This window comes from Clinocottus analis, unplaced genomic scaffold (genome assembly GCF_023055335.1).
Source record: "Clinocottus analis isolate CAN_PGR_092001 unplaced genomic scaffold, fCliAna1.0.p SCAF_4, whole genome shotgun sequence".
In the NCBI taxonomy this organism is placed as follows: Eukaryota; Metazoa; Chordata; class Actinopteri; order Perciformes; family Cottidae; genus Clinocottus; species Clinocottus analis.
The window spans coordinates 18,507,503-18,520,415 of NW_027176153.1; the positions used below are offsets into that span (position 1 = coordinate 18,507,503).

Genomic DNA, 12,913 nt, shown 5'->3' on the forward strand with positions numbered 1-12,913 from the left:
TGATGTGACAATGATTAACGTGACATAAACGTTCAGAATTTTGTTTTGTGGCAATCTCACTAAATCAAAGCAACCATATATCTAAAGTTACAAGAACGTAACCCAAGTGAATAATGCATTTTCCCCATATTTACATCCATAACTAACACAATGACAGGGTGTGGGAGTATTTTGTTGATGGGTTTCATTCAGCGTGTCAGCAACAATCCCATCAGATGGAGGACTAAGAGACATTATCTTTTCAAATTGGAGCCTGGGATTGAAGTCACTTTATAGGTCTTTGATGTGAAAACGTAGGGAACCACTCCTCTAACGGATGCACAATTGACCGTAGGACCGACAATGTTTCTTAGCCTTATCATGACGTGTCACTTCTTTTTCATTTTCATTTTTCTGTCATTTTCTTAATAAACCACAAAATGCAGAGTAACAAAAGGTGAATGTCAGTTTATTTTTTTAATATAACAAACAGTAACAAAAGACAGCAGAAAATATCGGGCAATGCAGTCTCACAACAGATAAGTAGATAACATTCATATTTGTATTATGCACACCAAACGTCTCTCTCTCTTTCTCTCTCTCTCCCTCATACATGCAAACACACATACAAACGTAGAACTAGAAAAGACTTGCCATACATGTTCAGTTCACAGTCAAATGAAACACTGATACAAATTCAATGTAGTATAGAGAAGCCTGTGATTGTCATTGTTGAGTGGTACATAGTTACTGTATGTAGCCATGTTTCTCCTGTTAGATATTAAATGTTCAACTATTATTATCATTTTACCCCTCTTGAGATAAAGTCGAGTTACTAAAAATATACTGCAAAGCTGGCGCCTCACAGCCACACTAATAAACTGTATGAAATTTAATAAATTAAATGACTGGAGGTCATTGTCTGACCTCTTTTAAATAAATCGATAAACAACATAATATATACTCATTTTGTAATCACACATGGATAGATACAAAATGACCTTTACCGCTTGGCCTATATCTAACATGACTTTGTTCATCTAGTACAAAAGATAATGATCAAAGTTTTCACTGAAGAAAACAAAAAAAAATTGAAGTGCTAAGCGTTAAGTGTGTGTTTGTGCTGAAAGACTTCACATAATCTGTCCATAAATCACATAAATACAGAAAACTACTTTTCTTAAATATGATATGTCAGTTGAAACCTGCAACGTAACATTTAATACAAACCAGCCCTAGTCTTTGCGTGTCAACCAACTACAGATAATGATATAGAGTTGAAGTTCACTGTAGGAACCCACCTCAACATGACTCACTGGGTGTATTGCACTTATTGAAGTAGAGGTGCAGGACGCGCTGCCAGTACGGTCCCGAGATACTTTGGCTTTCAGAGGATCCTTCGTTTGAAACAGCCCGAATTGCACCACAATACAAAATATCAGACAGTGTACACTGTTGCTGCAAAATAAAGTGCAGACACTAACCGTGGCAATGTGTTTTTCATGTAAAATCCTCACTGATTGGCGTCGGAGAAGTGTGACTCTGCACAACTGTGACGTGTCTGTGCAGAGCAATACAACCGAAAATATGTGTCAAAAAATACAACCACGATGGATGATTCTCATGGACAATGACGCACACTTTAAAGTCCGGATCAGTCGGCTAACTATTGTGCATTTACCTCAGAAAGACATACATAGAGTGAAAGCACAGTAACACATCACAGTTTGACTAACACAGACAAACCCCCTGATCAAGTCAGGTTTAAGGACCAACGATTTCACCTTCATGACATTTATTTCCCTCAGCGTGAAACATCACAGCGTCTCAACCGGGAACGAGAGCAAAGAGCCGCAGACCCGCAGACCGAGTCTATTAGATAAATATCAAGGACCATTTCCTTTGAGGCTAATTTGCTTTTTATAGCCTCAGCCTCACAAACCACGGGCCCGCTCTGCCTGCGCACGGCAGAAAAAAAGAATAAAGAAAGGCTTTTTTAAAATTAAATAAACACGGACATGCTGAAGGACGGGATGAAGACAAGTGAAAGCCGAAGACAGAAAAGAAAGCAAAGGATTAAGTCAGTTTGCCGAGGCTCATTGAATGACTTAACTGCTGCTTTTTAGTACCCTATTTAATCCATATGGAACATTTACATTAACTGCCTTGATTCTGCTAAAGCGTCCTGACTTTTTGTCGTGAGGCCAGCGGCGCTTAACAACTCTAGCAACCAGGCCCTTAAGGGAGCCAGACAGATGATGAAAGCATCAAATTTGATTATGTATTCTGAGCTAGAATGGTGATTAATGAGAGTCTGATAAACCCGACACAGACAGATCTTCTAATCCACAGCCGAGCCGGCCGTTGAACCATTCCTTTTTCTTTTTCTTCACACAGGAAAACAATGTGCCACTTTATTGCTGATAATTTCCATACTGGCCCTGCAAATGTAGAATAATTTTCACAGAGAGGTTAGATGGCATGTCGTTGAATGTACTCTACTGATACAAAACAGCACAGAAGAATCATTTCCAGTTCCCCCTTACTCCCACATGCATATGCTTTTCCTGGTGTTTCGTACTTACTCATTTAAGAGTTGAGAGTTTAAAATACGAGAAGCAAGAAACAATGTTTAAGATTGTATAATATTTATGCCTCAAGCTTCCTAACAATTTGCTTGTGCGTGTGCTCTGATGTTCACTAAACTCGTCGTAAAATGAGTTTAATCAGAGTTTAGCAGCATCGGAAAAACATCAAGCACCGTGTGAAGCACCTGCCATCGCAAGCAAAAATCAAGCCAGTATGTCTTGCCGTTTTCTAATTTAATAATTACAGATAAGCATTAGTTAATTAGAGTATACAAATATGTTCCTATATGTTCAATGAGTATTAGTCTGTGTTGCAGCTTCAGAGAGTCTGTCTCACCTGCTCGTAGGCGTAGGGCCTCTGCGTCTGCGCTCCAGAGCCGGCCTGGGAGGAGCGGTACCCGTACTGTTGGCTTTGACCCTGCTGATACTGAGAATACTGAGAGGATCCACCCTGGCCAGGACCTGTCGGGGTCACATTCAGTTCACGTTACCACCACAATGAAATCGTTTAATGTCTACGTGACTGTGTGTGTTTGACTGTGCAACGTAGGCGGAGCGGGTCGCTCTCACCGTATCCCTGCGGCTGTCCGCCGTAGCCCTGTTGAGAGGAGTACTGCTGCTGGTTGAAGAGCTGCTGCTGCTGGCCGGATCCCTGCTGGTACTGGGCCTGCTGCTGGCTGTACTGGGAGTTACCTAGATGCAGATATGCACACACAGGCATGTCAGATATTACCGATAAGATAGCTACTATTGCTTTGGTTGGACACATTCAGATAAAATGAATCTCTGCAGTGTCAGTAACGAAATAAAGGACGTCAACCTCCTTCGTAGTAATGCTGTGAAGATTCCTCAAAGGACCGGTCGTAGCCTTGCTCGCCGTATGAAGACTGTGGGTACGAGTACTCCCCGTGACCTGCGGAGGACAGCGTTCAATACGTGCACATACTGCTCTGCGGAAAGGTAAAAAGCCCCACTTACGCTCACAAAATGGATGATTATTCACAAGTTTGAAGTTGAAGCATTCATAATAGATGTGTGACGACAAAATTAAAAGCGCAGGCAAGAATTCTAAGGCTTCTCGAATTTGAAGGTTATGCACAAAGCACAAAGAGACGCCCTGAAGGAAGTTTGCACTCTCTCCTCAACACACTGCTCCGGCACTCTCTGAAATCTGAAATTTGGGCACACCATCGGGGACACGATGGACACAGACACGTTGGTGAGGGAACAGTTGAGGAGCGTCTTTTGTAACATTCTTTTTCTTTCCAGTGCTTTTCTTCTTCCACAGTAAGGGGGAAAAAAGACAAAGACTGGGAGGACGAGCTGCAGCTTCAGCGCAGCAGTAAATCTGTCTCAGGCCTGTGGGACACTGCTAAAAGGAAATGTCGTGACCTATAATGTGGCTTTGTGCGTTTGAGAGCTGTATGTTTAAAGTTTACGGTCGTGCACGATCACCATCAGGGCAATATTGCCAGTTTACGGGCCCGCTGGAGCTCTGAGTGAGTCCATACTGCTCTCCGTAGAACTCGTCTCGCCGCTGTGCAGATCCTGCTAAACAGGCAACGCCACAATCTGTTAAACAGTTGGTTGGACCAATTTGCCGCTGAGTCGGCGACTAAAGGAGCCGCGCCTGAACATTTGGGCAATTCAGGCAGCCTGAAAGGTGTGTCCATGTGTGTGCATATGTGTGTAGTAAGAATAATAAAAAGGATTATTCGAGACAGCTTTATTGGAAGCCATCATCGAGCTAAAAGCTATTATAGTATAGTGTTCTTTATCTACTGTACAATGGTTTTCTATGGGCTGAAATTATATTATGGAAGGAAGCTACGCGGGCAATGAAGACCTCTAATTAAAGCAATTACAATGAACAATTCCATGACAAATTACAAGAGATGTAATTTTCGCGGCGCAAATGAGGATTACAGAAAGCCAGTTATCAAGGGGAATCTGATCTCTGCTTGGTGGTGATGTGCAGAAGCTCCACATTCCAGTGCGTCCTTTCCCCTTTCAATTTCATCTAACTCACGAATCCAGGAGAACAAAAAACTCTCTGGAAGATGCATCCGAGAGGTCTCATCTCTTTTTTTTTTACCAACCACCATCGGCCCCAACGTTTCTTAACTTCTGCATGCGAAAGAAATAGCGAAAGCATTTCATGAGAACATATCCGAGAGTTCCCGATGTGACTGAGGAGCCTTCGCAACAGCGCCACGGCCAATCAGGGAGGGGCTGGCGAGCGAGCCGCTCGACAATGGACACAACAATTCCATAACAAAGTTCGATCTGGAAATACTTCGCCCAGTCATGCAAGGATAATACTCTAGCAGGGTGAATGAGGACATACAATCAAGGCCTGTTGCCCTGGAAACAATATCCCATCCTTCTGTTTTTTTCTTACATCCCTTGCCTAGTCCACACCCTTCAAAAGACGTACCAGGGTGGACCTATTATTAGGCCCACGTTGATACGACACGAGCGACGTGATCTACAGCGACGGGAACCGAATGTGACGCGTGTGATGCGTCTCCAGTCGGCCTCTTGAAGTAGCAGGACTGCCTTGTTTGCTCCAACGTCCCATTTTTGAAGGCAAAAACTAAAAGCAATGCACGCACTATAACTCACAAAAATGAAAAGAAAAAGACTCAGCCTGATCCGTCAACCTTGGAAGCTGTGAGACCAGCAGCCAGAGCCGAACCCACTCGACGGCTCCAAAGCTGTACACGTCACACGTCCATCTACACGTACGTCGGACTGGCACGGAGAAGTCTCGCCGCCTACCTTGCTGTGCGGCGCGGTACGATCCCATGGGTCTCTGAGACATCATGCTGCTTCCTTGACTGCCCTGAGCCATCATGCCCATGGCCTGCTGCTGTCCCTGATAGTGTTGACCCCCGACCTGGGCTGAGGAGTAGTGCGGAGTTGCAGACTGTTGGTGCATCATGGAGACTGGGAAGGAGTTGTGATCACGGGGATGGGGGAGAGATCTCATACATTAATATACACTCGGCACACTCTATGCACGCACCTGCATTTGCATTCAACAGCATACGTCGCATTCTCAGAAGTGAGGCTGGCAGAAATGTGCATAATTTAACTGACAAATAAACAAATGTAGAAGGAGGTCCACGACAATTGGGGCACGGGGGAAAGCCAAGAGGAGAGGGAGGGGGGAGAGAGGTGGAGAGGTCTCTAAAAGAAGAAAAAAAAAACTCTTTCAAGAGATGCTTTAAAGATGCTGCTCTGATGTATAAATGCAAACACAGCCAGTGAAGTCGGTGCATAAACAGAGAGATCCAGGGAGAGGAGGGCTGCATCTCATGGTCAGGAGTTAGAAATAGGAAGAGCCTAGAGCAGGAGGAGCAGGAGGAGCAGAAGGAGGAGGAAGAGGAGGAGGAGGAAGAAGGGAGGGGGCAGGACGGCGCTTTGATGAACTGAATGTGTTTGCTTATTTCGACGTGGAGGGAATTCACAGACTCAAGAGTGCAGAAAAGCATCTCGGCAAACGTTTTCGGCAACATCCAGGGGCGGTTTGACATGAATACATTCCGAGCTATTTCAGACATCTAACTGTTTCTAAATTACTCTGAACACTTGAAAGGCATTACATTCAACACTCCCTTTTCTCTACGTGCCTAATCTTGCATCATACCTAAAAAAAAAAAAAAAAAGAACAAATGTGACATCTTGCATCTTTAATGAAAAGTGTTTTGCGCTATAAATTCATAAGCCTTAAATAATTCCTTTTCATAAAAAAAAAAAAAATAGAGGGAATGTCCCGGTGATTAGCCTCCTTTGTACTCGGCTCACCTTGGTTGGATTGCATGTTGAGGTTGCTGCGAGAGGAGGAAGAGGAGGGTGTGGAGGAAGAGGAGGAGGAGGAGGAGGTAGAGGAAGAGCCATAGCCAGGCCCGGTGCCATGGGAGGAAGGAGCAGCGTGGCTGTAGCCGGAGGCCGAGGCCGGGCTACCGTAGCCGCCGGCTTGCAGGCCGAGGGATGCGGAGGGAATGGCCGACTGCAGCTGAGCCGCATGCTGCTGCATGGGCGCATGGCCGGGGCCTGACGACACACACGCACAGTCAGAGCAGCCCAACGTGGTGCCGTGTCATGTTCGGCACAGGCCCACATTCAGTTCATCTTTACAGGAAGCTCGCGTGGTCGGACAAGGAGTGAGAGATGAGGGTTAAGAAAAGAAAAGAAAGCGGAGACGGAAAATCGGAAAAAGCAACGACATGGCTGCAAACAAATCAGACTATCTGCTGAACATCGGATCATCGGATGTTAGCATGCAATGGAGACGATAGACAGACAGGACGTGGTGCAGTGTCTGAGGGGAACGTGCAGCATGGTCAGGGGTAGAAGAGCTCAAGACGGGGGGTGGACAACAATATGGAGCTGCACGTGTGCACATCAAGTCCAGAGTTTATCCGTAAAAAAAAGAAGGAAAAAAAGAGGCCCTTCTCACCATTGCTCATTTGGCTCTGCATCATGGACGAGGGGGGCGGGCCAGGTGCCATGTTGTCATTCAGGTTGCCCGGAGCGAGACCCATCCCTCCAGGACCCATCGACATGTTGGGAGTGGGAGGCTAGAAAGTATCAAAGCAGTTGATCAATCAACAGAATGTGTCCTAATCGCTGTTATTGTCTTCTTGTTTTATAATGCCTCTAATCCATCTCCTGAATTGCAATATCTTAGTTTGTTCTATGGATTTATCAGACGACAAATTACAAGAAAAATGAACGTTTACTTCTCTGCCTTTTGTCAGCTTTGTCTACAAAGACTTTCTTCTCAAAATGTAAAAAATGGAGAGACGGCGAGTGATAGGGGCGGAATGAAGCTGAGAGGGAATCTTTACTTTACTCAGGAAGGACTCACTGCGGGTAGTAGAGACTGCATGTTCTGATTTGAATCTGCTATCGTGGCCAGGTACACCAGATTTCTGTGCAGGATCTGCTGATACCTGTCAAAAATTGGGAAATGAAACACATTTACTCACTTTTACCTTCTTTACAAAGCATAAGTCAGGATTTTTTTTTTTTTTTAAAGAGCACTTACTGTGTGCATTCAGCGGTCTTGCCTTTGCTTTGGTAATCCATTATACATTGTATTAAGTGATGATTCTCATCCAGCATCTTTGGGAGTCAACAAAACAACTTCAGCTCAGTGTCTCATGGAACATGATATCTCTCAATATGACGCTGTGTCGTTCTGGATTTTTTACAGAACTTCAACCCCCCTTTCTAGGTCAGTTATTGCATTTCTATACTAGAAAGGCTAAAAGCAGCAGCAGCTGTCTGAGGACCTCACGGTTGTCCTTCATCATATACACTGCCATGCATTTCTCACTGGATGCTTATTTATGGCTATATGCTTTTTGCAACTAAACGGATGTCCGTCAAAACCGTCTAAAACCTGCCGGGAGAGCTGCGCGTGACGAACATCTGGCCCCTTTAACTAATGAGAGAGGAAGAAAAATAAAGAACAAAACAAGTTCAAGTGTTGCGCTTTAAGATTCTCGGGAAACAAAGTCACACAGTCGAAAGCTGCCATCTATTTCACACGCAATGAAACATGTAATCGTCATGAGTCTCGGGGAAGAGACGCAGCATCACGCGCGTCTTCAGGCTTCATGCCGTCATGGCTTTGTTTGATTCGCACCTGCAGCTGACTGTGCCGCCGTTACAATATACCAGTTGCCATTTCTTCTGACATTCACCACGGGCTACTTTCCTCCGTGCGCGCACTCCCATCCAGACCAGAATATGTAAAGCACAACAAGCGACGCAAATAAAGGTTGTTGGGTTTTTTTAGTCTTTTTTTTTTTTTTTTTTTTTACCTTTTGGATCGTTTGCTGTGTCACATCCCCTTTACTCCTCGGGCGCGCCGATGAAAACGCCACCGACATTTTGTCATAAGGGAAATAAAGGCGCTTCTTTTATTCTAATATTTATTATCCCGAGCGCAGCCCTCTATTTGGTTACATCGTGTGTCCATTACCAGGAAGTGGGGGGTACTTGCGAAGAGATCTCTCCTGTCACGAAGGAAGGAACGAGATAAAAAAACGAGTCATTCCTCCGAATGTAATTTAACATTAGATTCTGCCGAGTGATTTATTGTGTGCAATGCAAATAATGACACATTTGATGAACTGCTACGTGAAAATGGAACATCCCTCTCCCTTAGTGTTTGGTACAACCCGGACAGTGAGTAGCCTACCACTTTCCCTCTCTGTAGACGGAGTGTACTCTGATTCAAGCCAATCAGTCCACATTGTAGGCTACAAGTTGATTGTTTTTTTCAGCACCTCCAGAAAGAAAGATGACGATGTCAGAGTCATGTTCATATTTGATACCTCTGCTTTCATGTGAAGCAACTCAGTCATGTTTGTTCTGTTGCCAACATTTAGTATGCACAAAAAAACATGTTTATTTGCGGCAAGGCTTAATATACACTAAGCTCATCCTATACATATATCTTTATTAGCTCTCGTGGCATGTCCTTATAACCTAACGTTAAGGTCATTAGATTTACAATGATTTAGCCCTTTTAGATTACATGTTCATTTTGTGCACCCGTTTAATTGACAGATGTTGCAGCAGTGTGTTGCTTGGACAAAGTAGGTTCATTTTCTGCAGATTGGTCAGTGTGACAAATGCCATTTGTCAGAAGGGAAAAAAAATAATCTAAATGAATTGTAATCTCAGTAACTCGCAGGCCTAACTAAAGCCATCTGACAAAAGTGCATTTATTTGACAACTTGGATAAGTACAAGAAGCACACAATTGTAATTTTCAAGTAAGCGCAAGAAACTCAAATAGGCAAATGTACTTAGTTATAATTCACACATCAGAATGGTCCAAACAAAGGTGTAAAGCTCCCTTGTACACAAAACGGACGAATACAACAATATGATGTGCCGCAGCAGAGTTCACCAGCAAGTTCCAGTTTATTAACGTCTGTCTGCTTGTCCTATTCAATACGACAAACAAGTCAAAGCACAACATTTCAGCCTTTAAATACATTTCACTTTAGTTCATTTTAGGTTAATATTCACAGTTTAACATTTACATAAATGTACTCAGGAGATAAAGCCAGATGCTTTTTTTTTTTTTTTTTTCCTTTTTTTTTTAAACAAGAAACCAATACACGTTTGGGAGTAAAATTCTTCCAAGTAGCAGAAAACCAAAAACACTTAAATGAGGTAAAGAATAAAAAATTAACTCCAGGACAATATTCTGAAGGGAAACCAATTAGTCAAAGAAGCTGGACCATTCAGCAAGGCACGCATCCATATTTAAAATGGGGCCAAATTACAAAATAATATGAAGTAAATAATAACCCAATCCTGGCTGTATGGGGCAGAATTTCTGCCTCATGGAGAAAGAAAAATATACATGTGACAGAGCTACTTTTTCTGATCATCACCATAATGGGCAGCAGTCCCATTTGTTAGACATAAGCAAGGCGTCGAGGCAGCACCTCTCCAGCCGAGAGCCTGGTCCTGTAAGGAGAGTCAGTCTGGCTCATGCCCCGTCCTCTGAGTCCATAGCCTCCTCTGAAGCCCTGGCCCCTCAGGAACCGTCCCGGGACCCCGAAAGTCTCCAGATTGCGCTTCCGCTCTTCTGCCCACGTTTGCCTGAAACAGTCGTTGGACAGACCAAAAAGGCACACGCCTGTAGCTCAACATCCAGGAAGAACAGCGGTTGCATTTTGAGGATTAAAAAAATAAAATAAAAAAGACCACACGTTCACCTGAATTTATTATCAGACGAGATGTTGTCAAAGAAAGACTTTGCTTTGTCGTAGTAGCATTTTGGGCCGAAGGGATCATCCTTTTCAGTCGGGAGCAACTCCTCCGTTTCCTTCTCGTCTACCTCTTCATTTTCATCTGTGGACGGAGACGTGGAAGTCAACTGGAAGTTTAGAACGCTATGGAAGACCTAGCAACGTGTTTCTTCTTCTTCAGGACGTTCAACTCCTGTTTTATCTATGCACCATCCAAAATCATTAGACATCTCATACCGAGCATGTAGCAGATCTGGCTTTATGAAGTCTCACATCCTGGTTAAACGTTTGTTTTTGGTTATAATGCAACGACCTGTGCTGAAAGGGAAACAAGCTATAGCACTTTTATTGAAAAGGCAAAACAAGTGTCAGTCGACACAGCCAATATACAGTTTGAGAGATTTAAGTAAGTGCATGTAATACGTGCATGAAACGTTAAGGTTCAACCTGTCCATGTGGGCTTTTAAAGGAAAAACTAATAAAAAATGAATAAAAAAAAGAGATCACTTTGACACACTGGCTGATGAGCTCACCTTTCATGCTGTCCCGCACCTCCCTCTCCAGCTCCTCCTTAATGAACTTTGCATTTGAGGAATCAAAATCAAAGTCTGTGTCAAACTTAAGGATGGCAGGTGGAACGCTAGCCACAGTCAGCTGACCTCTACTGCGGTTTCTGCGCCGCCGAGCTCCTCCTTAATTTAAAAAAAAAATTTAAAAAAAATGCATTGAATGTTAATCGAGACTTGTCTTATTGGATCCACAAAATTTCAAACATTCACTCTTTGGACAATTACCTTTTCTTCTAGGGGGTGGCCTGTTTTCATAATTCTGCTGTTGAGCTTCCTGCTGAGTGTTGGGTACACCTGGGCCGGCCTTCACTTAAATTTAAAAAAAAAAAAAAAATCATTTTACACTCAACACTTAAAATTTGCTCGCAATTGCACAGATAGACATTTCCTGAAGCCCCTCCCGCCCAGACAGAGTGACTCTTTACAGTACATGAGTGAACATAACATTTTATTTTGCTCTTCATCACTGCAACTCTGTATGCTTACTGCTGGCTCCGGTGCCCCTTCTGGTCTGGGGACTCTCTCCTCTGGGCCTCTGGGGCCTCCTTCTCTCCCACTGCATCAGTCGCTCCTGGGATGCAGTCAAGCCTCCCATCTGCCTGGATCCATCCACATGGAGGGTTTGAACACCCTTTTCCACCATTGGGCCTCTTCTGACATGTAAACCAGGAAGTACAGACCCTGCATGGGAAAAACAAATACTGGAGTATGCAAACAACCTACTTAAAAAAAAAAGGCAATGAGTGTCACTAAGGGGTGTGAGTTTATGGTTGACCAACAATACATTACATGCATTGTAAATACATTGACTTACCAAGGCCCAGCGCTGCAGCATACTGTTGGTTAAGCAGAGAGCTGGCAGCCAGCTGGTTGTAGGCGGACATCCTAACAGGGCTAAATGGTCCAAGAGCCGAGTACACACCTGGGGAGCCTACACTGGCTGACTGAACAAAACAAGTTAAAACAATTTAACACACACACAGCCCAAGTCTTCATATACTTTGTCCTCTTGTGTTTTCTCTCCACTGCCCAGATGTGAACCAATCTTTTTTTTTTTTTGCATACCTGTACTATTGCTGGATCCGGTGGTAGGCCGTGGTGAGATCTTTGAGCTTCACACAGCGTGATGTCCCTAATATCATTTCCCCGGAAAGTGATGTACTCGTAGACGTCGTCTTTGGGCGCCATCGGTCTGTCGGTGGGTCGTCCCTCCGTTCCAAAACACTTGACTTGTGAATAGAAATACATGCGCTTCGGTTGTGCTGCCATCTTGAGTAGTCTACAGAAAAGAACTTCAGGACAACATGTTATATTTGGACTTGCCAACAGGCCACCAAACTGAGGCCCACACCACTCACCTTTCGCCAACACAACTGTGGAGTTCACCTTGTCAATTGTGTACAAAATTCCCTCATAACGATTTTGAGCTTTTGAAATCAACCCTATTTTACAACCAATGTACGGCTTTGATGAATTCATGGCTCGAGAGGGTTCAAGACAAACTCAGGTGGCAACATTCAAGGTAGGAGCAACCGGAAAGGCTTTATTGGCGACCGTGGCTGACTTTAAGCCACGCCCCCTGATTGAGATTTTTACACACCTGGCTAATAACGTCAAATCATGTCAGTTACTCTGCTAGTCATTTATGACTCATGAAGTAGGATATTTAGAATGACTGACGCTTGTGTTTATTTATTTAGGGTGTGTGCTACTTTTATTGTGACAATTAATTTTGATAACATTTAAAACAAGGTGCTACATTTACTGTTGTGTCAAGAAGCCATTAGCTTCACGCCGCACAACTATATAAACTGATTATTATTGATCTGCGCTATCAATAGTTAACATCTAGTAATACTAGTTTAGTTGACATCATCCACAGGAGCCTGCTTAACATTGCTGCTCTGTGTGCGAGCGCAGCAGCAGCTGCCACTGTTCTCCCGGTGAAAAAATATATAATAGCAACAACAACGCAGCCATTTTGAGTCGGC

General features: G+C 43.7%; 2 protein-coding genes across 5 annotated transcripts; both read right to left on the minus strand.

The window, feature by feature from the left end:
• Nucleotides 1-448: 448 nt before the first annotated feature.
• Nucleotides 449-8,638, minus strand: LOC137800367 (calcium-responsive transactivator-like). Of its 4 annotated transcripts, none has more exons than XM_068597537.1 (10): nucleotides 8,405-8,638; nucleotides 7,624-7,700; nucleotides 7,444-7,528; nucleotides 7,033-7,153; nucleotides 6,378-6,626; nucleotides 5,349-5,471; nucleotides 3,388-3,480; nucleotides 3,138-3,260; nucleotides 2,905-3,029; nucleotides 449-2,420 (listed from the first exon to the last, which is right to left on the minus strand). In XM_068597537.1, the coding sequence occupies exons 1-10, from the start codon at nucleotides 8,471-8,473 to the stop codon at nucleotides 2,394-2,396; spliced, it is 1,092 nt and encodes a 363-aa protein (XP_068453638.1). In that variant the 5' UTR covers nucleotides 8,474-8,638; the 3' UTR covers nucleotides 449-2,393. The 4 variants fall into 4 exon arrangements, with proteins under 4 accessions (XP_068453638.1, XP_068453637.1, XP_068453640.1 ...); XM_068597536.1 differs by having other exon boundaries at nucleotides 5,349-5,516; XM_068597539.1 differs by lacking the exon at nucleotides 6,378-6,626 and having other exon boundaries at nucleotides 5,349-5,516.
• Nucleotides 8,639-9,777: 1,139 nt separating this feature from the next.
• lsm14b (LSM family member 14B) lies at nucleotides 9,778-12,401 on the minus strand. The gene is made up of 8 exons (XM_068598244.1): nucleotides 12,281-12,401; nucleotides 11,988-12,151; nucleotides 11,737-11,866; nucleotides 11,409-11,603; nucleotides 11,148-11,231; nucleotides 10,887-11,045; nucleotides 10,321-10,456; nucleotides 9,778-10,204 (listed from the first exon to the last, which is right to left on the minus strand). The coding sequence occupies exons 1-8, from the start codon at nucleotides 12,399-12,401 to the stop codon at nucleotides 10,018-10,020; spliced, it is 1,176 nt and encodes a 391-aa protein (XP_068454345.1). The 3' UTR covers nucleotides 9,778-10,017.
• Between the last annotated feature and the right edge of the window lie 512 nt (nucleotides 12,402-12,913).

What these genes read in the sequence shown, in the direction of transcription:
- lsm14b (XM_068598244.1), bottom strand. Translation starts at nt 12,401, where the DNA reads ATGAATTCATCAAAGCCGTACATTGGTTGTAAAATAGGGTTGATTTCA. An exon ending in CGGATCCAGCAATAGTACAG is followed by an intron (nt 11,867 to 11,987) that starts GTATGCAAAAAA and finishes TGTTTTGTTCAG; the next exon opens with TCAGCCAGTGTAGGCTCCCC. An exon ending in GGTGCGGGACAGCATGAAAG is followed by an intron (nt 10,457 to 10,886) that starts GTGAGCTCATCA and finishes CTCCGTCCACAG; the next exon opens with ATGAAAATGAAGAGGTAGAC.
- LOC137800367 (XM_068597536.1), bottom strand. Translation starts at nt 8,473, where the DNA reads ATGTCGGTGGCGTTTTCATCGGCGCGCCCGAGGAGTAAAGGGGATGTG. An exon ending in CAACATGCAATCCAACCAAG is followed by an intron (nt 5,517 to 6,377) that starts GTGAGCCGAGTA and finishes ACTCCTTCCCAG; the next exon opens with TCTCCATGATGCACCAACAG. An exon ending in GTACCGCGCCGCACAGCAAG is followed by an intron (nt 3,481 to 5,348) that starts GTAGGCGGCGAG and finishes TGTCCTCCGCAG; the next exon opens with GTCACGGGGAGTACTCGTAC.